The sequence below is a fragment of the Pristiophorus japonicus genome, chromosome 20 (assembly GCF_044704955.1).
Source record: "Pristiophorus japonicus isolate sPriJap1 chromosome 20, sPriJap1.hap1, whole genome shotgun sequence".
NCBI classification, from domain to species: Eukaryota; Metazoa; Chordata; class Chondrichthyes; family Pristiophoridae; genus Pristiophorus; species Pristiophorus japonicus.
This window is the reverse complement of record NC_091996.1, coordinates 77898150-77922047: the sequence shown is the minus strand read 5'-3', so window position 1 is coordinate 77922047 and position 23898 is coordinate 77898150. Positions and strand designations below refer to the sequence as shown.

General features: G+C 46.8%; 1 protein-coding gene and 1 long non-coding RNA gene across 2 annotated transcripts in view; one reads left to right on the top strand and one right to left on the bottom strand.

Annotated features, from left to right (window-relative positions):
* Positions 1-23898, top strand: part of LOC139232625 (uncharacterized) — a 973018-nt gene that overhangs the window by 239199 nt on the left and 709921 nt on the right. The gene's annotated exons all lie outside the window — the stretch shown is intronic.
* LOC139232597 (zinc finger protein 271-like) lies at positions 2022-6670 on the bottom strand. Its single transcript, XM_070863025.1, has 2 exons — positions 6359-6670; positions 2022-5288 (listed from the first exon to the last, which is right to left on the bottom strand). The coding sequence occupies exon 2, from the start codon at positions 5180-5182 to the stop codon at positions 3557-3559; it is 1626 nt and encodes a 541-aa protein (XP_070719126.1). The 5' UTR covers positions 5183-5288; positions 6359-6670; the 3' UTR covers positions 2022-3556.

Genomic DNA, 23898 nt, shown 5'->3' with positions numbered 1-23898 from the left:
CTTCAGGGGTCTTGGTGTCTCCCCGTCATTGTCCCCTTCAACATCACCAACCCATCCCGACTCTGAATCTGTCCCAGTATCTGACCCTGACACTATCACATCATCCTCATCCGTAGGGGTTGATTTCCCCTTTTTCCCTTTACCACTACGTCGTTGATTTCTTTCAAGCTATTGTAATTTCCTTATTTCCTGTTCAAGTTGACGCCGTCTTTGAACCTGGCTTCTAGTCCCCTCTGCAACGGATCGACAGAAAACCTCATCATCAGACTTAGTTCCCCGCCACTGTCGTTCTATATTAGACACATTGTCTAAACTGGGATAAATGAGTGTTCCAGCAGCAGTGGCGCCCGGTGTTGGGACATTAGGACCGGGGTAAGGGGGTGGTAGAACTCCGTTCGTCTGTAAATTTGGCACCGGCACATTTACTGCCACAGCCGCGTCAGCCAAGGCATTAACATCGGGTTGTGCCGTCGGACAAGGCGGGGGAGCCCCTGGAGTCATATTCCAATGATCCCATTCATCGTCATCATCAGCCCCTTGCATGCCAAGACCAGCCATTGAACTACGTAGTTCAGTTAAAGATTCCTTGTTTGTTCTATTTCTCTTTTCCTGTGCACATTCCTTTCTTTAAATTTCTTACTCTTTTTCCCGATTCCCCTTTTCCAAATTAATTCTTGGGCGCATTTAATTGTTTCTAAATCGCTTGAACCCCCTAATGGCCATATGTCTGAACCTAATGATATAACTTATCTTAACCTATTTATTCAACGTTTTGACGGACTCATTAAGTGAGACAATTTCAAATCAGTTATCTTTTAACCCACCACCATGGTGGGCACCCACAACTTCCTTTTCTCTCTATTCCTTTTCTCTCTATTCCTTTTCTCTCTATTCCTACTGTTTTAACGTTTGATGGACTACTTGTGATAGACAATTTCCAGATCAACCTACACCTTCGTAACTTTAACGGACCACCATCGTGGACAATTCCAAATCTATCTTTTCCTGGGGTAATCTGACAACTGACCACGGGCGATCCCGTCAACAGTTAATTGAACAGTGGTGAAAGATCCACGACAAGAACTTACGCCAGGAGGAAAACAAAGTGGCAATTTAACTAAATATACTCACTTTGGGGCCCATTTCCTCTGCCGCATCCCGTCTGTAGGATATCAACGATTCAGCTACTTCCAATCGAGAGTTTTTGGGATCCCACTTCTGACACCAACTGTTAAGTCCTAGTTCGGGTGGTCAGCTGCATTCGGCAATAATCGAGTCAGACACCTTCAATCTTTATGTCTTTATTGAAGCAGCTTCGGACCTGTTGCCAAACCGCCAGCAGAGTCTACAGATTCCGGGGCAGGCAGACAAAAGGTCTGTCTATCCTCACAGACGCATCCCTTTTATTCTTACAAACCGAAGGAGGTATGGCCTGCTTCATCAATCACAGTGTGTTACTAGGGCTTCATGAATTGATAGCCTGTTTATCTTTAGAACACTTTATGCTTTTACGAGCGGAATTGCAACAAGCAGAATTGCTGTGACACCAAAACCTCCTACGTGTTAGGATAGCTTAGCTTAATCACGCGAAGCAGATGTGTTCCTTATCAAGTCAAGGCCATAAACCCTTGTTTATCAGTGATGGTCACACAAGCTACTTTGCCCACTACTTTCTCACGGGAAACTAAGTCTGTCTTTTCTTATTTTCTTATTGATTCCTAGAACCATTTTATTAATCCTTTCATGATTCTTCCACATACATTCACAGAAGCAGCATGCTATAGAAAGAGCTAAGCATAAGAAAATAGAATATGAGAATTAGGAGCAGAAATAGAAGGACAACTGCTAAAAATGGCCAAAAAGAAAAAAAGTAACAATGGAAACAGTCTGAGCAGTTCCGCAGCAACACGAATGGTCAAATGGGAAGCGATGTGCTTTTATACCTCACGCACTATTTACAGACAAAGTACATCTCTAATTATCAACAAGCTGCAATATCACTTATTGGAATATGATTGTTTGAATAAATAAGAGTTTAGCTCATGAATTGCCTGCATTTATTTTACAAATATAGTATTTTCTTACTTTAAACAAACCCTTTGAAATTTACTTTTGCCTTTTACTGTGTTTTTAGTCTTTAGGTCCCTGCACACAACCAATGCATTCTCAGCTGACAGCAAAGGTGGCCCACTTGCTCCCAGATCTCTGACTGTGACCCGTGGTGTCTCACCCTCCACATTTACTGTCTTGTGGGCCATGCTCATGTTCTGTTGACCCCCTCCTCCTTCCCGATAGTCCAGTGGAGATTCCGGACTTGCTGTGAGGGACAATGGGCACAAACCCACATCCCACCATTCTTTGCTCCATTTGTTGGAACTGGCAGCTGTGCCAGTCTCCGTTAATTATTTATTACGTTCGTCAGGTTTGTGAAGCAGAAACAGTGTCCACAAGGAGCTACTTGTGCTTCAAAATACTCGAGCCACTCTACCAAACAGCCACGTAGACATTCAGTACAACAGATAATCGATCGATCATTTCATTCATTTAATGACGGAAGATTTTACTATTGCAGGCCACATTTTGTGTATTTAAGATACCAGCGGCGGGAGCTGGTGAGCGGTCCCTTTAAATCTGCTGCAGTGTCTGTTCCAGGGGCGGGAGCTGGTGAGCGGTCCCTTTAAATCTGCTGCACGGTGTCTGTTCCAGGGGTGGGAGCTGGTAAGCACCCTGCGTGGGACCTCGCGATTGATGCGTGAACATGTGACCACCCACCTCAGGGGGAACATTGGTGGGCAGCCCTCAACAGCTCAGCAAATCTTGTTAAGTGGCCCTCCAACCCAAATAATGACCCACCCTTGCCCTAAACCACCTTTAATGGTCTTCTGCCTCCTGACGTAGCTAGAAAAGCTTTTGCAATGATTACCATAATTGAGCACCATCTTCTTTTCCAAAGATCTCTTAGCTTCTCCAATGGCTGCTTTTGTCTCCCTCAGTTGGGGGTGATATTTCTTTCTATTCTTCTATAAACTGAATTCATTTTGGTCTGAACTGGGTTCAACGTGAAACAGTTCAGGGAATCAGGCATCATTCACCCCTAGACCTACGCTGGCCGGTAAAACCCCAGATGGTTCTTTAGTATAGAATCATAGAATGCTTACAGCACAGAAGGCGGCTATTCAGCCCGTTGAGCCCTTGCCAGCCCTCTGCAAAAACACTATCCCCGGAACCATGCAAATGTTTTTCCTACAGTTACTTATCCAATTCTTTTTTGAAATCTGTGATTGAGTCTGCCTCCACCACCTTTCCACGCAGCGCATTCCAAATCTTAACCAATAAGGATTCCTCCGGTACCTCGCCATATACAGGTATTTGTCCGGATACCGAAACCCAGCTTTCTTACAGCCCACTCCTGACGGCCCCACTTCCTGAGCCTATAACCCCAGCAGGGTCAGTGATGGGCTTCCACAGCAGGAGTGAACCCAACTATCAGAGTGAACATGGTTCAGTCCTAGATATGATTAACAGCAGCAATAACAGCAGATTCCAATCCCTGCAATCACTTGTGAACTCGCTGGTGTCTCAGCAAGTTGTACGGATGAGCGAATCCCTTCCCACATACGGAGCAGGTGAACGGCCTCTCCCCAGTGTGAGTGCACTGGTGTCTCAGAAGTTGGGAGTTACTGATGAATCCCTTCCCACACACGGAGCAGGTGAACGGCCACTCCCCAGTGTGAGTGCGCTGGTGTGTCAGCAGAACCCTTTTGCTTTTAAAGCTCTTCTCACAATTCGAACATTTAAAAGGTCTCTTATCAGTGTGAACAAGTTGATGTTCCGTGAGGCTGGATGAACAAGCAAATTTCTTCTCACACACGGAGCAGGTGAATGCCCTCTCCTCAGAGTGAAGTCGATGGTGTGTCTGAAGGTGAGATGAACAAGTGAATCCCTTCCCACACTCTGAGCAGGTAAATGGCCTCTCCTCAGCATGAACTTGCTGGTGTTTCAGCAAAACCGTTTTGCTTTTAAATCTCATCTCACAGTCAGAACATTTAAACGGTCTCACATTGGTGTGAACCAGTTGGTGTCTCAGTAGGTGGGTTGAATTTGTGAATCCCTTCCCACACTCGGAGCAGGTGAACGGTCTCTCCCCAGTGTGAACCCGCTGGTGTGTCAGGAGGCTGGTTGAATTTGTGAATCCCTTCCCACACTCGGAGCAGATGAATGGCCTCTCCGCAGTGTGAACCCGGTGGTGTGTCAGGAGGCTGGTTGAATTTGTGAATCCCTTCCCACACTCGGAGCAGGTGAACGGTCTCTCCCCAGTGTGAACCCGGTGGTGTGTCAGGAGGCTGGTTGAATTTGTGAATCCCTTCCCACACTCGGAGCAGGTGAATGGTCTCTCCGCAGAATGAAGTCGCTGGTGTATCAGCAGATTCTTTTTACTTTTAAAGCTATTCTCACAGTCAGAACATTTAAAAGGTCTCATGTTGGTGTGAACAAGCTGGTGTCTCAGCAACTGGGATGAACAACTGAATCCCTTCCCACACTTGGAGCAGATGAACGGCCTCTCCCCAGTATGAACTCGCTCATGTGTAACCAGATGGTTTTTGCTTTTAAAGCTCTTCTCACAGACAGAACATTTAAAAGGCCCCATGTTGGTGTGAATATTCTGGTGTTTCAGTAGGTGAGATGAAGAAGTGAATCCCCTCCTACACACGGAGCAGATGAACGGCCTCTCCTCAGAGTGAACCTGCTGGTGTGTCAGTAGAGCCTTTTTGCTTTTAAAGCTCTTCTCACAGTCAGAACATTTAAAAGGTCTCATTTTTGTGTGAACAAGTTGGTGTCTCAGTCGGCAGGATGAAGAAACGAATCCCTTCCCACACTCGGAGCAGGTGAACGGCCTCTCCCCAGTGTGAACTCGCTGGTGTATCAGCAGGTCACATGACTGAGTGAATCCCTTCCCACACATGGAGCAGCTGAACGGCCTCTCCCCGGTGTGATAATATCGATGAGTTTCCAGCTCAGATGGGAAATTGAATCCTTTCCCACATTCCCTACATTTCCATGGTTTTTCCCCAGTGTGACTGCGTTTGTGTTTCGCCAGGCCAGAGGATCGGCTGAATCCTCGTCCACACACAGAACACGTGTACGGTTTCTCCCCGCTGTCAACACTGCTTTTTGCTTCCATGTTCTATTTGATGTTTTCAGGTCCCGATGAATAGACTGACTGTGTCAGATCTTGATGTGATGTTGGTGTTAAATTTCCCATCTATAAATCCTCCCTTTCTAATATCCTGTAAAATAAATATAAAACAGGTAAAAGGGAGTGTGTGAGAGAACCCACAAAAACACAAAGGCAGGTTGTAAAATTGAGCTAAATCAATCAGGGAAATTTCTGGGGCAGAGTCTAGAAAAATAGTAACCATGAAAGCTGCTGGATTGTCATTAAAATCCCACTAATGTTCCTCAGCGATATGGGGATCGGGCAGGAAAGTCTAGTTCAGGTCGAAGATCAGCCATGGTCTTATTGACTGGTGGAGCAGGCTCGAAGGGCCATTTGGCTGATTCCTGCTCCGAATTCTTAAGTTCTTACGGAAGGGAACCTGCCACCCAACCTGTCCCATGACTTTTACCACCTAGAAGGAAAAGGGCAGCAGGCGCATGGGAACACCATCATCTGCAATTTCCCCTCCAAGTTACACACCATCCTGACTTGGTCATATATCGCCGTTCCTTCATCGTCAAAATCCTGGAACTCCCTCCCTAACAGTACTGTGGGAGCACTTTCACCACACGGACTGCAGCGGTTCAAGTAGGCAGCTCACCACCATCTTCTCAAGTGTAATTAGGGACAGACAATAAATGCTGGCCTTGCCAGCGACGGTCACATCCCAGAACAAATAAAAAATCTGTATATGTAAAATGGATTAGAACTGAAGAAATAGGAGTAGGTCATTTGGCCCCTCGAGCCTGCTCCGCCATTCCATTTCATGGATGATCTGATCATTGATTCAGCTCCACTTCCCTGCCCGCTCCCATAACCCTTTACTCCCTTATCACTCAAAAATCTCTCTATCTCCGCCTTAAATATATTCAATGACCCAGCCTCCACAGCTTTCTGGGGCAGAGAATTCCACAGATTTACAACCCTCAGAGAGAAGAAATTCCTCCTCATCTCAGTTTTAAATGGGCGGCCCCTTATTCTAAGACCATGTCCCCTAGTTTTAGTTTCCCCTATGAATGGAAATATCCTCTCTGCCTTCACCTTGTTGAGCCTCTACAGAAATATTTGTTCCTAAAACAATTCTCTTTTACATTGTATGGACAGGGTGTGTTTAACAATCTAATCTCCCCCAGAACCTACCTCCATTGAAAGTCCCACATGGGCAATTGTTGAGCCCAGAAGTACAGGGGGTGAGACTCAGCACCTTCTCCTCCATCGCCACTCCCGTTCAAACAAACAGAGGAGGCCAGGGAGTGACTTCCGCATTACCCAGCGCCCACCCCGGAACACAGCGGCCCGCAATTGCTGGGCCTGCTGTATCAATGCAAGGTGTTGTCCTTGTGTGGGGGAGGCTCTCGCTGCTCCAGGGCGGGCGGGGTTTCCCGGGCCCGGCCGCTCTGACTCGGGGCCTGAGACCCACACTCGGTGTGACTGATGCCGCGCTCACCCCGCTCAGTCTCCGAGAACCACACCGCGCATGCTCTGGTCTCCGGATAGCAGCCCTTCCCGTACCTGCGCGTTGCGCCCCCACTGCTGGAGATAGGGCCTATTCAACCACGCGTCGCCCTCTGGGTAAGGACATCCACCATAATCGCTATTTGCTCCAGCAACACTGAAAGAAGTTAATTTGGAGCGGAGACACGCTGTGTAATCGGGCGCAAGCACTCCTGCACAGCCCAGACATCACTTGTTTCCCACTTGACATGAAATGAATATATTAATTGTAACAATTGATTTGATTTGAAGTAGTTTCGTTTATATATTGAACCCTGTTTCTCGAATTGTATTTCCCAACTCAGATTCATGGCCTTGTTTGTTGATCATTTCCCCCCTCTCTCCAACTCTCTGCAGCAGTATTAAAGGTTGTTGAATGTTCCGCTCTCCTCCTCTCCCTCTGGATGGATTGGGGCCTTGTTTGTTTTCTTCCTCTGAGCTAGCCAGGTGCTGAAAAGATCATTACTTTCCCTCTTTCCATGTCGCTGTTAGTTAAAGGTACAGAGATTGATTGCAGAAATTAGTAACTGGGGCCGAACCCCCCCATCCCAATCCCCCCCATCATGCATCTTAGGTATAGACCCACAAGCTCAGAATTACCATTTGGCAAGGTACTGGAGGGCAAACAGTGACTGGGGCTGAACACCAGCATCACGCAGCAAGTTCAGGAGTGAAATGGAGAAATATTCGAGAATGCGATGAATCTGGATTTTAAACAATGAGGTGTGACCAGGAGGGAGAGTGTGTTGGACAGGGGATTTACAATTTAGGGAGAGGCAAGGTTGTTGCAGAGAAACTTGCTTTCCCTATTCACACAGGTTCCAGATCACCTGGAGAGGACGCTGCACAAAATGGCTTTTTAATCACAGCAAGTTCCAGTGCAAATCCCCACAGAAAGTGTGTGGGCAAGTGCAAGTGTTGACTGCAAAATCTGGCCCATTGTCAAGTATTTCTCAAAACAAGGAAGCAAATCAAAGTGCAATATATGCAAGCAAATATTTTGCTGGTGATTTAGTGCCCTATTGATGAGATTATGAAGCTTACATAATAGAACATAAGAACAGAAGAATTAGGAACAGGAGTAGGCCATCTAGCCCCTCGAGCCTGCTCCGCCATTCAATAAGATCATGGCTGATCTGGCCGTGGACTCAGCTACACTTACCGCTCTCTCCCCGTAACCCTTAATTCCCTTATTGGTTAAAAATCTATCTATCTGTGACTTGAATATATTCAATGAGCTAGCCTCAACTGCTTCCTTGGGCAGAGAATTCCACAGATTCACAACCCTCTTGGAGAAGAAATTCTTTCTCAACTCGGTTTTAAATTGGCTCCCCCGTATTTTGAGGCTGTGCCCCCTAGTTCTAGTCTCCCCTACCAGTGGAAACAACCTCTCTGCCTTTATCTTGTCTATCCCTTTCACGATTTTAAATGTTTCTATAAGATCACCCCTCATCCTTCTGAACTCCAACGAGTAAAGACCCAGTCTACTCAATCTATCATCATAAGGTAACCCACTCATCTCCGGAATCAGCCTAGTGAATTGTCTCTGTACCCCCTCCAAAGCCAGTATATCCTTCCTTAAGTAAGGTGACCAAAACTGCACGCAGTACTCCAGGTGCGGCCTTACCAATACCCAATACAGTTGCAGCAGGACCTCCCTGCTTTTGTACTCCATCCCTCTCGCAATGAAGGCCAATATTCCATTTGCCGTCCTGATTACCTGCTGCACCTGCAAACTAACTTCTTTGGGATTCATGCACAAGGACCATCAGCCGGTCCAGGCAGCGGGCGGTCGAGGGGGTCGTTCAACCTGACTGCCTGCCTCTCTTCCGCTCTTACATCCGGTCCAGGGTGTCCTTGGAGATGGAGCACGCGGTGTCCACCGGTACGCTCGCGGCCTTCCGCGAGAGGTGGGCACCGGAGGGACTGGAGTGCATCATCACGCCCGGCAAACAAATTTTAATTTGATTTTACGTTTTAAAGTTTAATTTGTTTTAATTGCCGGTGCTTTTAGTGTCCCCCTCCCCTTTTATAGGGGGCACTGGAGGAAAAAAAAAATTGATTTTAGTGCCCAAAAAAAAAACCCCAAAAAAAAAGAAAAACAAAAAAAAAACAAAAAAGAAAAAAAATGGGCCTTGTAAATATCTGGTGTGTCATCCAGGTCGGGTGGCACCGATTAATGTTTATGTTTTACAGGTAACCTCCAAAAGAGTTTCATGCACAAGGACCCCCAGGTCCCTCTGCATCTCAGCATGTTGTAATTTCTCCCCATTCAAATAATATTCCCTTTTACTGTTTTTTTTCCCAAGGTGGATGACCTCACACTTTCCGACATTGTATTCCATCTGCCAAACCTTCGCCCATTCGCTTAACCTATCCAAATCTCTTTGCAGCCTCTCTGTGTCCTCTACACAACCCACTTTCCCACTAATCTTTGTGTCATCTGCAAATTTTGTTACACTACACTCTGTCCCCTCTTCTAGGTCATCTATGTATATTGTAAACAGTTGTGGTCCCAGCACCAATCCCTGTGGCACACCACTAACCACCGATTTCCAACCCAAAAAGGACCCATTTATCCCGACTCTCTGCTTTCTGTTCGCCAGCCAATTCTCTATCCATGCTAATACATTTCCTCTGACTCCGCATACCTCTATCTTCTGCAGTAACCTTTTGTGTGGCACCTTATCGAATGCCTTTTGGAAATCTAAATACACCACATCCATCGGTACACCTCTATTCACCATGCTCATTATATCCTCAAAGAATTCTAGTAAATTAGTTAAACATGATTTCCCCTTCATGAATCCATGCTGCGTCTGCTTGATTGCACTATTCCTATCTAGATGTCCCGCTATTTCTTCCTTAATGATAGTTTCAAGCATTTTCCCCATGACAGATGTTAAATCAACGGCCTATAGTTACCTGCCTTTTGTCTGCCCCCTTTTTTAAACAGAGGTGTTACATTAGCTGCTTTCCAATCCGCTGGTACCTCCCCAGAGTCCAGAGAATTTTGGTACATTATAACGAATGCATCTGCTATAACTTCCGCCATCTCTTTTAATACCCTGGGATGCATTTCATCAGGACCAGGGGACTTGTCTTCCTTGAGTCCCATTAGCCTGTCCAGCACTACCCCGCTAGTGATAGTGATTATCTCAAGGTCCTCCCTTCTCACATTCCCGTGAGCAGCAATTTTTGGCATGGTTTTTATGTCTTCCACTGTGAAGACCGAAGCAAAATAATTGTTTAAGGTCTCAGCCATTTCCACATTTTCCATTATTAAATCCTCCTTCTCCTCTTCTAAGGGACCAACATTTACTTTAGTCACTCTTTTCCGTTTTATATATCGGTAAAAGCTTTTACTATCTGTTTTTATGTTTTGCGCAAGTTTACTTTCGTAATCTATCTTTCCTTTCTTTATTGCTTTCTTAGTCATTCTTTGCTGTCGTTTAAAAGTTTCCCAATCTGCTAGTTTCCCACTAACCTTGGCCACCTTATACGCATTGGTTTTTAATTTGATACTCTCCTTTATTTCCTTGGTTATCCACGGCTGGTTATCCCTTCTCTTACCGCCCTTCTTTTTCACCGGAATATATTTTTGTTGAGTACTATGAAAGAGCTCCTTAAAAGTGCTCCACTAGTCCTCAACTGTGCCACCGTTTAATCTGTGTTCCCAGTCTACTTTAGCCAACTCTGCCCTCATCCCACTGTAGTCCCCTTTGTTTAAGCATAGTACGCTCGTTTCTGACACAACTTCCTCACCCTCAATCTGTATTACAAATTCAACCATACTGTGATCACTCATTCCGAGAGGATCTTTTACTAGGAGATTGTTTATTTTTCCTGTCTCATTACACAGGACCAGATCTAAGATAGCTTGCTCCCTTGTAGGTCCTGTTACATACTGTTCTAAGAAACAATACTGTATGCATTCTATGAATTCCTCCTCCAGGCTACCCCGTGCGATTTGAGTTGACCAGTTGATATGTAGGTTAAAATCCCCCATGACTACTGCCGTTCCTTTTTCACGTGCCTCTATTATTGCCTTGATTATTGTCCACCCCACCATGAAGTTATTATTTGGGGGCCTATAAACTACACCCATCAGTGCGTTTTTCCCCTTACTATCTCTAATCTCCACCCACAATGATTCAACATTTTGTTCATTAGAGCCAATATCGTCTCTCACAACTGCCCTGATATCATCCTTTATTAACAGAGCTATCCCACCTCCTTTCCCTTCTTGTCTATCTTTCCGAATCGTCAGGTACCCCTGTATGTTTAATTCCCAGTCTTGGCCACCCTGAAACCACGTTTCTGTAATGGCCACCAAATCATACCCATTTGTAATGATTTGTGCTGTCAACTCATTTACTTTATTTCGAATGCCGCGTGCATTTAGGTAGAGTGTTTTAATCCTAGTTTTTAAACCATGATTTTTAGTTTTGACCCTTCCTGCAGCCCCTTTATATTCCGTGGCCTTTTTTGTTTTTTGCCTTGGGTTTCTCTGCCCTCCACTTTTACTCATCTCCTTTCTGTCTTTTGCTTTTGTCTCCGTTTTGTTTCCCTCTTTCTCCCTGCATTGGTTCCCATCCCCCTGCCATATTTGTTTAACTCCTCCCCAACAGCACTGGCAAACACTCCTCTGAGGACATTGGTTCCGGTCCTGCCCAGGAGCAGACCGTCCGGTTTGTACTGGTCCCACCTCCCCCAGAACCTGTTCCAATGCCCCAGGAATTTGAATCCCTCCCTGCTGCACCACTGCTCAAGCCACGTATTCATCTGTGCTATCCTGCGATTCCTACTCTGACTAGCACGTGGCACTGCTAGCAATCCTGAGATTACTACTTTTGAGGTCCTACTTTTTAATTTTACTCCTTAAATTCGTCTCGTAGGACCTCATCCCTTTTTTTTATTTATGTCGTTGGTACCAATGTGCACCACGACAACTGGCTGTTCTCCCTCCCTTTTTAGAATGTCCTGCACCTGCTCTGAGACATCCTTGACCCTTGCACCAGGGAGGCAACATACCATCCTGGAGTCTCGGTTGCAGCCGCAGAAGCACCTATCTATTCCCCTTACAATTGAATCCCCTATCACTATCGCTCTCCCACTCTTTTTCCTGCCCTCCTGTGCAACAGAGGCAGCCACGGTGCCATGAACTTGGCTGCTGCTGCCCTCCCCTGATGAGTCATCCCCCTCAACAGTACCCAAAGCAGTGCATCTGTTTTGCAGGGGGATGACCGCAGGGGACCACTGCACTACCTTCCTTGCACTGCTCTTCCTGCTGGTCTTCCATTCCCTAGCTGGCTGTGGACCCTTCACCTGCGGTAAGACCAACTCACTACACATGCTATTCACATCATTCTCAGCATCGTGGATGCTCCAGAGTGAATCCACCCTCAGCTCCAACTCTGCAACGCGGTCCGTCAGGAGCTGGAGGCGGATACACTTCCCGTACACGTAGTTGTCAGGGACACCGGAAGTGTCCCTGAGTTCCCACATGGTACAGGAGGAGCATAACACGTGACCGAGCTGTCCTGTCATGACTTAACCCTTAGATACACTTACATTGGCAACAACAATGTTAACAGGTTACTTACTGATATAATAAATAAAAAGAAAAGCTTCTCACCAATCACCAGCCAATCACTTACCCCCTTGGCTGTGACGTCACCTTTTGATTTCTTTCTGCTTCTTTTTTTCCTTCTCTCCCCGCTGCAGCTGCACCGGCTGTGCCTTTATAGGCCGCTCCGACACCACGCACTCCCGCCTCTCGGACTGCTGCTGCCTCTCGCTGCCGCTGGGCCTTTATAGGCCTCACCAATGCCACGAACTGCCGCCGCCTCTCGCTGCCGCTGGGCCTTTATAGGCCTCACCAATGCCACGAACTGCCGCCGCCTCTCACTGCCGCTGGGCTTTTATAGGCCTCACCAACGCTGCTCCCGCCTCTTGGACTGCCGCCGCCTCTCACTGCTGCTGGGCCTTTATAGGCCTCACCAACGCTGCTCCCGCCTCTTGGACTGCCGCCGCCTCTCCCTGCCGCTGGGCCTTTATAGGCCTCACCAACGCTGCTCCCGCCTCTTGGACTGCCGCCGCCTCTCCCTGCCGCTGGGCCTTTATAGGCCTCACCAACGCTGCTCCCGCCTCTTGGAAGTTTCTTTGGCCCACCTTTTGCAAGAGTTTAGCTATAATCTGTTTGTAACAACAACAACTTGTATTTATATAGCACCTTTAACATAGTGAAACATCCCAAGGCGCTTCACAGGAGTGTTGAGAAAAAAATTGACACTGAGCCACATAAGTGGAAATTAAGGTAGGTGTCCAAAAGCTTGGTCAAAGAGGTATGTTTTAAGGAGCGTCTTGAAGGAGGAAAGAGAGGTAGAGACATTTAGGCAGAATGATCCAGAGCTTGGGGCTGAGGCAACAGAGGGCATACCATGGCCACCAATGGTTGAGTGATTATAATTAGGGATGCTCAAGAGGGTAGAATTAGAGGAGCACAGATATCTCGGGGGGTTGTGGAAGACAATGTTGGTCAATGAGTACAGGCGCGATGGGTGAGCGGGACTTGGTGTGAGTTAGCCGAGTTTTGGATCACCTCTAGTTTACGTAGGATAGAATGTGGGAGGCCAGCCAGGAGCGCATTGGACATGTCATGTCTAGAGGTAACAAAGGCATGGATGAGAGCTTCAATAGCGGATGAGCTGAGGCAAGGGCGAAAACGGGTGATGTTACAGAGGTGGAAACAGTCAATCTTAGTTATGCTGTGGTTATGTGGTAAAAATCTCATTTCAGAGTCAAATATGACACCAAGGTCGCGAGCAGTCTGGTTCAGCCTCAGACAGAAATTAAGGAGAGGGATGGAGTCAGTGGCTAGGGAGCGGAGTTTGTGGCAGGGACCAATAACAATTGCTTCGATCTTCCCAATATGCAATTGGAGAAAATTTCTGTTCATCCAGAGCTGGATATTGGACAAGCAGTCAGACAATTTAGAGACCATGGAAGGGTCGAGAGAAGTGGTAGTGAGGTAGAACTGGATGCCATCAGCGTACATGTCGAAACTGACACTATGTTTTTGGATGATTTTGCTAAAGGGCAACATGTAGATGAGAAATAGGAGGGGGCCAAGGATAGATCTTTGGGGACACCAGAAGTGACGACGCGGGCGTGGGAAGAGAAGCCGTTGCAGGAGATTCTCTGGCTACGATTAGATAGATAAGAATGGAACCAGACGAGTGCAGTCCCACCCAGCTGGACGACGGTGGAGAGGTGTTGGAGAAGGATAGAGTGTTCAACTCTGTCAAAGGCTGTAGATATGTTAATAAGGATGAGGAGGGATAGTTTACCTTTGTCACAGTCACAAAGAATGTCATTTGTGACTTTGATGAGAGCCGTTTCGGTACTGTGACAGGCGGGGAAATTGGATTGGAGGGATTCAAACATGGAATTACAGGAAAGATGGGCATGGATTTGGGAGGTGACAGCATGTTCAAGGACTTTGGAGAGGAAAGGGGAAGTTGAGCTTTGTTTTTTTGAGGAGAGGGGTGATGACAGCAGATTTGAGGGAGAAGGGGACAGTACCTGAGGAGAGAATGTGAACTAACATGGGAGCCAGAAAAGAAAGTTGGGTGGTCAGCAGTTTGGTGGGAATAGAGTCAAGAGAGCAGGAAGTGGGCCTCCTGGACAGGATGAGCTCGGAAAGGTCATGAAGGGAGATCGGAGAGAAACTGGAGAAAGATGTGAGGTCAGGTCTAGGGCAGGGGAGATCCTTAGAGGAAGTTTGGCCCAGTGGGCTAGGGGAAGGAAGGGAAGAGACAGAGGCGGCTGAACGGAATCTTAGAGACAAAGTAGATGAGGGTGAAGACTGGGGAGAGGGGTTTAAAAAGATGGTTAGCAGTGGAGAATCGAAGCTGGGGTTTATCTTTACATTCCAGAATGATTCTGGAATAGTGAGCAATTTTGGCATATGTGCCAAAACATAGTGATGTAATCCAGTGTAGTCCAGTGCAGAAACATAGTGATGTACTCCAGTGTAGTCCAGTGCAGAAACATAGTGATGTAATCCAGTGTAGTCCAGTGCAGAAACATAGTGATGTAATCCAGTGTAGTCCTGTGCAGAGACGTAGCGGTGTAATCCAGTATAGTCCAATGCAGAGACGTAGCAGTGTAATCCAGTGTAGTCCAGTGCAGAAACGTAGTGGTGTAATCCAGTTTAGTCCAGTGTAGAAATGTAGCGGTGTAATCCAGTGTAGTCCAGTGCAGACATGTAGCGGTGTAATCCAGTGTAGTCCAGTGCAGAAATGTAGCGGTGTAATCCAGTGTAGTCCAGTGCAGACATGTAGCGGTGTAATCCAGTGTAGTCCAGTGCAGAAATGTAGCAGTGTAATCCACTGTAGTCCAGTGCAGAAACACAGTGATGTAATCCAGTGTAGTCCAGTGCAGAAACGCAGTGATGTAATCCAGTGTAGTCCAGCGCAGAAATGCAGTGATGTAATCCAGTGTAGTCCAGCGCAGAAACGCAGTGATGTAATCCAGTGTAGTCCAGTGCAGAAACGCAGTGATGTAATCCAGTGTAGTCCAGTGCAGAAACGCAGTGATGTAATCCAGTGTAGTCCGGTGCAGAAACGTAGTCGAGCGATGTCCACCCACGTCCAGTAGACCGGGAACCAATGTGACTAAGAATTCAGAGCCAAGACTTGAAGCCACTAAAAGCAGAGCAAAGCCACAGCCGATGAGTCAAGCAGTGTCGTCGGCAGAGCAACAAGGTCCTGTTCACCAGTGAAGTATACTCAAGTTTGTTCAGAGATCCAGCCGATGCAAGCTCTCAGACATAAAACACTTGGAACTTGGGGAACTGGGAACTTGGACCTTCACGATCAGGGGCAGGATAACATAAGGAGTGGAAGAAAGGAGATTTGGGGAAGAAGCCCCGAGGATGATCACGGATACAGTTGAGCAGCTCAGAAAGGAGCTTCCATCCCAGGAGCCATCTTGGAGCACCCTCAAGGGAGAATCAGGCTGAATATACAAAGTACAGAGGACAAGTGAACAAGGACATACGAGGGGCAAAGAAACAGTCGAGAACAGAGTGGCAGCTAACATAAAGGTCAATCCAAAGGTCTTCTAAAGGCATATTAACAGTAAAAGAGTTGTCAGGAGCGGTGAGGCCGATTGGGGACCAAACTGGAGATCTATTGATGGAGGCAGAAAGCATGGCTGAGGTACTAAATGAGTACTTTACATCGGTGTTTAACAGGACTTTGCCAAAGCGATGGTAAACAAGGAAGTTGCTGGGGTACTGAATCATAGAACGGTTACAGCACAGAAGGAGGCCATTTGGCCCGTCGAGCCTGTGCCGGCTCTCTGCAAGAGCACTTCAGCTAGTCCCACTCCCCTGCCCTTTCCCCATAGCCCTGCAATTTTTTTCCTTCAGATACTTATCCAATTCCCTTTTGAAAGCCACGATTGAGTCTGCCTCCACCACCCTCTCAGGCCGTGTATTCCAGATACTAACCACTTGCTGCGTAAAAATGTTTTTCTTCATATTGCCTTTGGTTCTTTTGTCAATCACCTTAAATCTGTGTCCTCTGGTTCTCGACCCTTCTGCCAATGGGAACAGTTTCTCTCAATCTACTCTGTCCAGACCCCTCATGATTGTGAACACCTCTATCAAATCTCCTCTCAACCTTCTCTGCTCCAAGGAGAACAATCCCGGCTTCTCCAGTCAATCCACGTAACTGAAGTCCCTCATCTCGTGAGTCATTCTCATAAATCTTTTCTGCACCCTCACTAAGGCCTTCACATCCTTCCTAAAGTGTGGTGCCCAGAATTGGACACAATACTCCAGTTACAGCTGAACCAGTGTTTTATAAAAGTTTATCGGGACGCCCTTGCTTTTGTTCCCAATGCCTCTGTGAAGCCCAGGATCCTGTAAGTTTTTTTAACCACTTTCTCAAGCTGCCCTGCCACCTTCAGTGATTTGTGCCCATATACCCCCAGGTCTCACTGTTCATGCACCCCCTTTAAAATTGTACCCTTTAGTTTATATTGCCTCTCCTCGTTCTTCCGACCAAAATGTATCGCTTTGCACTTTTCTGTGTTAAGTTTCATCTGCCACATGTCGGCCCATTTCACCAGCCTGTCTGTGTCCTCCTGAAGTCTATCACCATCCTCCTCACCATTCACTATATTTCCAAGTTTTGATTTATCTGCAGATTTGGAAATTGTGCCCTGTACACCCAAGTCTGTGTCATTAACATTGATCAAGAAAAGCTAGTACTGAGCCCTGGGGAACACCACCATGTGCCTTCCTACAGTCCGAAAAACAACCGTTCTCCACAACTCTCTGCTTCCTCTCATTAACCAACTGCGTATCCATGCTGCCACTGTCCATTTTATTCCACGATCTTCAACTTTGCTGGTATCGGTAACACGTCCGGGATCACTAAACACAAAACCCAGTCTGTTAATCACTTTCAGCTATTGGACTTAGTATGTGCCCCACAGCATCTCTTCCACCTTCAATACGTGAATAGAGCATCACACCTGCAAACCTGGTTTAAGTTTATATCCAAATCTATTTAAGAAAAGCCTGTAGACCGATGAGACACTGTTCAGGTGCAGTGTGCTGCTGGTTTGCCCGGCATTTTGCCTGTAATGGGAAATAACTGAACATTTCTCCCAGTGTAACCTTTGCTGTAATGAAATGTGTCTTTTAATAAGCCTCACGTCCTTGCTCATGTCTGCTGCAATTGTGTAGAAAGGGGATGTGTGAAGTGATGGTGTTTGTATGGAGATGTGAAACAAGGAAACGCTATCTGTGTGTGGCAGTGACACAGCCTTGCGGTCACAGGCAGAACCATGCACTGATATCCTTGTGGTTATAGTTTGAGCAGGGTCAGTTCATGAATGCTCGAGCCAAGAGGTGCCAGGGATCGGGAGCAGCGGCAGTAAATAAAAGCTAAATGTAAATTCCGATGTAGTTTATCTTCATTTATTCCTATTTTAATAGCTTTTGCTGAATGTGGCCCATGCCAAGTGCCAGGATATTGGATCAGGCCCACCATAGAAAATGAGTTTGACACCCTGAGGTAGACAATGTCAACCGGATTCCCCCATCCACCAACCTAACAACTTCTTTACAAACTCAAGCTGTATTTTGTAAGACGTGACCTTGTTTACCGGAATCCGTGTTCAGTATCTCTAATGGCCCCTTCCCTTTCCCCATGATCGAAAACAGCATCTCTCAGGATCCCTTCAAGCACCTTCCCGGTGATCGAGGTCACGTTGATGGGCCTTCAGTTCCCGAGCTCTGATTTGTGCCCAATTTGGAAAATGGAACAACCCCTGACTCTACTGAGCTGTTGGAGATCTGGGCAAAGGGCTGGCAGAGCACGCGTCCATCTCTTTAAACACCCCTGGGTGGGTACCATCCGCACAGTACACGTGTCAAGGTTAACCCGCACGGTGACTTTGCTGTCAGTGAAGAGAGATGAGAAAGACCAAAGTGCCGTTTGGCCCTCTCAGTGTGGCCCTGAAGGACTGTGTCCAGGCTGAAGTTCTCCCCCCGCCCCCCCATACGATCCTCCCCCCAGATTGTCCTCTGAGCTCCAGCCAGGTGATGCTAAACACTTGGGTGGGAAAGACAAACATCCATAGCAATGTGTTGAAAGCAACACTAATTTATTTGTATATATTCCAAATATTAAACTCCAATCCAGTTACAGGAGTTATTAACATCAGCGGAAACAAACCCCAACTGTCAGAATGAACATGGTTCAGTCGGGATGTGATTAACAGCAGCAATAACAGCAGAATCCCACCCCTGCAGGTACTTGTGAACTTGCTGGTGTGTCAGCAGGTAGGATGACCGAGTGAATCCCTTCCCAAACGCAGAGCAGGTGAACGGCCTCTCCCCAGTGTGAACTCGCTGGTGTGTCAGCAGGTAGGATGACCGAGTGAATTGCTTCCCACACTCAGAGCAGGTGAACAGTCTCTCCCCAGTGTGAACTCGCTGGTGTGTCAGCAGGTTGGATGACTGAGTGAATCCCTCCCCACACACACAGCAGGTGAACGGCCTCTTCCCAGTGTGAACTCACTGATGTGTTTCCAGCTGGGATGGGTAGTTGAAACGTTTCCCACAGACATTTACACAGTTTCTCCCCAGTGTGACTGCACTTGTGTCTCTCCAGGTTGGATGATCGGCTGAAGCCTTGTCCACACACAGAGCATGTGTACTGTTTCTCCCCGCTGTAAACGGTGCTTTTTGCTTCCATGGTCAAAGGCCGATGATATTCAGGTCCTGATGAACCGAGTGACTCCGTCAGATCTTAATGTGATGTTTGGTTTGAGCCTCCGGTCGACAAACCCTCCACTTTTAATACCCTGTAAAGTGAATTTCAAACAGATAAAAGGGTGGGTGAGAGAACCCACAAAAACACAAAAGCAGGTTGTGAAATTGAGCTGAATGAACCTGGTTATTTGTGCGGCCATCAGCAGGAAAAAAGTGACCATGAAAGCTGTCGGATTGTGGTAATAACCCAACTGGTTACTAATGTCCTTCAGGGACGGGAACCCAGCACCCGGTCTGGGCCTACACAAGACTCTATGGGTGGAGAGAGAGGTGGCCAGGGCAAAGGTGAGGGATTTATACATCTGCAACTCGACCAGAACGTTGACAGAACCTCCCAAACCCACAACCTCTCCCTGCACATGGACCAGGGCAGCAGGTGCTTGGGAAATCTATCACCTCCAAGTTCCCCTCCAAGTCTCACACCAGCCTGACTTGGGCATATATCACCGTTCCTACATCGTCACTGAGTGAAAATCCTGGAACTCCTCACCTAACAGCATTGTGGGAGGACCGTCACCACACGGACTGCAGCGGTTCGAGAAGGCCCACCATCACATTGTCAAGGGAAATTGTAAATATATTCTGGCCTTACTAGCGACACCCACATCCCAAGAATAGATTAAAACAAATCTGTACATTGAAAGCCTCTACAGAAATACTTGTTCCGAAAACAATGCTCTTCTACATTGTGTGGACAGTGTGTGTTTAGCAACCTAATCTCCCTTAGAATCCACCGCCGTTGACAGTCTCTCATCGGAAATTGTTGGGCCCTACTGGGCTCAGAGGTATTGGGGGTGAAACCCAGCAGCTTCTCCCCCCTCTCTACTCCAGTTCAAACTGATGCAACAAACAGACCCACACAGGAGGCCAGGGAGCGACTTCCGCATCCAGTGCCCACCCTGATACAGAGCGGCTCTGGATTGGTCGCTCTGTGTTTCCAGTATCGATGCACTTAGGATCAGTATATGAGGGAGAAGGGAATAGAGGCTTATGCTGACAGAGTTAGAACCATAGAATCAGAGAGGTTACAGCACGGAACAAGACCATTCGGCCCGTCGATCCCGTGCCAGCTCTCTGCAAGAGCACCTCAGCTAGTCCCACTGCCCCGCCCTTACCCCACGGCCCTGCAAATGTTTTTCTTTCAGGTACTTACCCAACTCCCTTTTGAAAGCCGTGATTGAGTTTGCCTCCACCACCCTTTCAGGCCGTGCATTCCAGATATTAACCACTCGCCACACAAAAAGGTTTTTTCTTGTGTCGCCTTTGGTTCTTTTGTCAATCACCTTCAATCTGTGTCCTCTGGTTCTCGACCCTTCAATAAGATCATGGCTGATCTGATCATGGACTCAGCTCCACTCGCCATAACCTTTTACTCCCATATCACTCAAAAATCTGCCTATCTCTGCCTTAAATATATTCAATGACCCAGCCTCCACAGCTCTCTGAGGCAGAGAACTCCACAGATTTACAACACTCAAAAGAAGAAGTTCCCCCGCATCTCCATTTTAAATGGGCAACCCCTTATTCTGAAACTATGCCCCCGAGTTCCAGATTTCCCTATGTGTGGAAACATCCTCTCTGCATCCACCTTGTCAAGCCCCCTCAGTATCTTTTATGTTTCAACAAGATCACCTCTCATTCTTCTGAACTCCAATGTGTAGAGGCCCAAACTACTCAACCTTTCTTCATAAGTCAACCCCCTCATCTCAGGAATCAACCGAGTGAACGTTCTCTGAACTGCCTTCAATGAAAGTATATCCTTCCTTAAATACGGAGACCAAAAATGTATGCAGTACTCCAGGTGTGGCCTCATCAATACCCTGTACAGTTGTAGCAGGACTTCTCTGCTTTTATACTCTATCCCCCTTACAATCACAGCTTCTCCAGTCTGTCCAGGTAACTGAAGTCCCTCATCCCTGGAATCATTCTCGTAAATCTTTTCTGCACCCTCTGCAAGGCTTTCACATGATTCCTAAAGTGCGGTGCCCACAATTGAGCACAATACTCCAGTTGAGGCCGAACCAGTGCTTTGTACAGGTTCATCATAATATCCACACTTTTGTACTCTATACTTCTATTTATAAACAGAAATACTGTCTAACGTAATATAAACAGAGACAGGGTCTAGTGTAATATAAACAGAGACAGGGTCTATTGTAATATAAACAGAGACAGGGTCAAGTGTAATATAAACAGAGTCAGGGTCTAGTGTAATATAAACAGAGACAGGGTCTAGTGTAATATAAAGAGAGACAGGGTCTAGTGTAATATAAACAGAGACATGGTGCAGTGTAATATAAATAGAGACAGGGTGCAGTGTAATATACAGGCATTCAGACTGAACTCTCAGTCCTCTTCACAGTTCCCCACGCTCCCCATTTATGGCGTGATCTGGAGATTTTGATTATACTGCAGGTCTGATCACCGATTTTTAAAATAATTTATTTATGAATATTATTTATTGTCCCTCTGGCCCCAATCTCGATGGGATGACAAAATTAAATTCAGTTCCCCCAATTTGGACTTTCAATTATTGGAAAAAATTCTGAGGGACAGGATAAATCTTCATTCAGGGACAGTCAGCATGGATTGGTTAATGGAAGGTCGTGTCTGACTAACCTGATTGAATTTTTTGAGGAGGTCGCACGGAGGGTCAATGACGGTGTTGTGTTTGATGTCGTGTCTATGGATTTTAGCAAGGCTTTTGATAAGGTCCCACATGGCAGACTGGTCATGAAAGTAACAGCCCACGGGATCCAGGGCAAAGTGGCAACTTGGATCCAAAATTGGCTGAGGTAGGAAGCAAAGGTTAAAGGTCAATGGGTGTTTGTGACTGGAAGGCTGTTTCCAGTGGGGTTCCACAGGGCTCAGTACTAGGTCCCTTGCTTTTTCTGGTATACATCAATGATTTAGACTTGAATGTGGGGGGTATGACTACGAAGTTTTCAGATGATACAAAAATTGGCCGTGTGGTTAATAATGAAGAAGAAAGCTGTAGACTGCAGGAAGGTATCAATGGACCTATCAGGTGACAGATCAGGGGCAAATGGAATTCAATCCGCAGAAGTGTGAGGTAATGCATCTGGTGAGGGCCAACATGGAAAGGGAATACACAATAGATGGTAGGACACTGAGAAGTGTAGAGGAACAGAGGGACCTTGGAGTGTACGTCCACAAATCCCTGAAGGTAGCAGGACAGGTAGGTAAAGTGCTTAAGACGGGATACGGGATACTAGACTTTATTAGCCAAGGCATAGAATACAAGAGCAGGGAGGTTATGCTTGAACTGTATAAAACACTAGTTAGGCCACAGCTAGAATACTGCGTACAATTCTGGTCACCACATCACAGGAAAGAGAGGGTATAGAAGAGATTTACGAGGATGGACTGGAGAATTTTAGCAATGTGGAAAGATTGGCCAGGCTGCGGTTGTTTTCTTTGGAACAGCGGAGGCTGAGGGGAGACCTTATTGAGGTGTATAAAATGATGAGGGGCCTAGATAGAGTGGATAGGAGGGATCTATTCCCCTTAGCAGACGGGTCAATAACTAGGGGCATAGATTTAAAGTAATTGGTAGAAACATAGAAATTTACAGCGCAGAAGGAGGCCATTTCAGCCCATCGTATCCACACCGACCGACAAAGAGCCACACGGCCCTCGGTCAGCAGCCCTGAAGGTTACATATAAACCCATGAACAATGGCGGAAAGGTAAAGAGCACCCGGGCCAACCAGTCCGCCCCACACAACTGCGACACCCCTTGCACCGAAACATTCCACACTCCACCCCAACCGGAGTCATGTGATCTCCTGGGAGAGGCAAAAAAACAATTTAAAAACCCAGGCCAATTGGGGAAAAGAAAATCTGGGAAAATTCCTCTCTGATCCATCCAGGAGATCACCCTGTCCGTATTCGATTCCCTGCAGTACTTACCATTGTATCTGCACCAGCCAACATGAGGTTATCCAATCTAATCCCACTTACCAGCTCTAGGTCTGTAACCCTGCAGATTACAGCGCTTCATGTGCCCATCCAAGCACCTTTTAAATGTGGTGAGGGTTTCTGCATCCACCACCCTTCCAGGCAGTGAGTTCCAGACCCCCACAACCCTCTACGTGAAGCCTCTCCTCAAATCCCCTCTGAGCCTTCTACCAATCACCTTAAAACTATGCCCCCTCATAATTGACCCTTCTACCAAGGGAAATAGGCCCTTGCTATCTACTATATCCAGGCCCCTCAAAATTTTGTCACGTCAATGAGATCTCCTCTCAGCCTCCTCTGTTCCAATGAGAACAAACCCAGCCTATCCAATCTGTCCTCATAGCTAAGATTCTCCATTCCAGGCAGCATCCTAGTAAATCTCCTCTGCACCCTCTCGAGTGCAATCACATTCTTCCTATAATACAGCAACCAGAACTCCAGCTGTGGCCTAACCTGAGTATTATACAATTTAAACATAACCTCCCTGCTCTTGTATTCTGTGCTTCGGCCAATAAAGACAAGCATTCCGTATCCCTTCTTAACCACCTTATCCACCTGGCCTGCTACTTTCAGGGATCTGTGGACCAATGGTGGAGCTTTGGAGGCGTGGCCTATTCAGTTGGAGCTCTGTTGCTGTGAGAGAAGGAGCTCCCTGCTTTGCTCCTGTCTGGAAGGCCTAGAGTGAACCCTGAGACCAGCCCAGGAAGAGAAGGAGGGGGCTGCCTTACTACAATTCAACCTCCAGAGGGAGAGGAGGAGAGCAGAAAAATTGATCAACTTATTACTACTACAGAGAGTTGGAGAGAGGGGGAAAAGAACAACCTGAGAAAACACCATCCAGTGTGGAA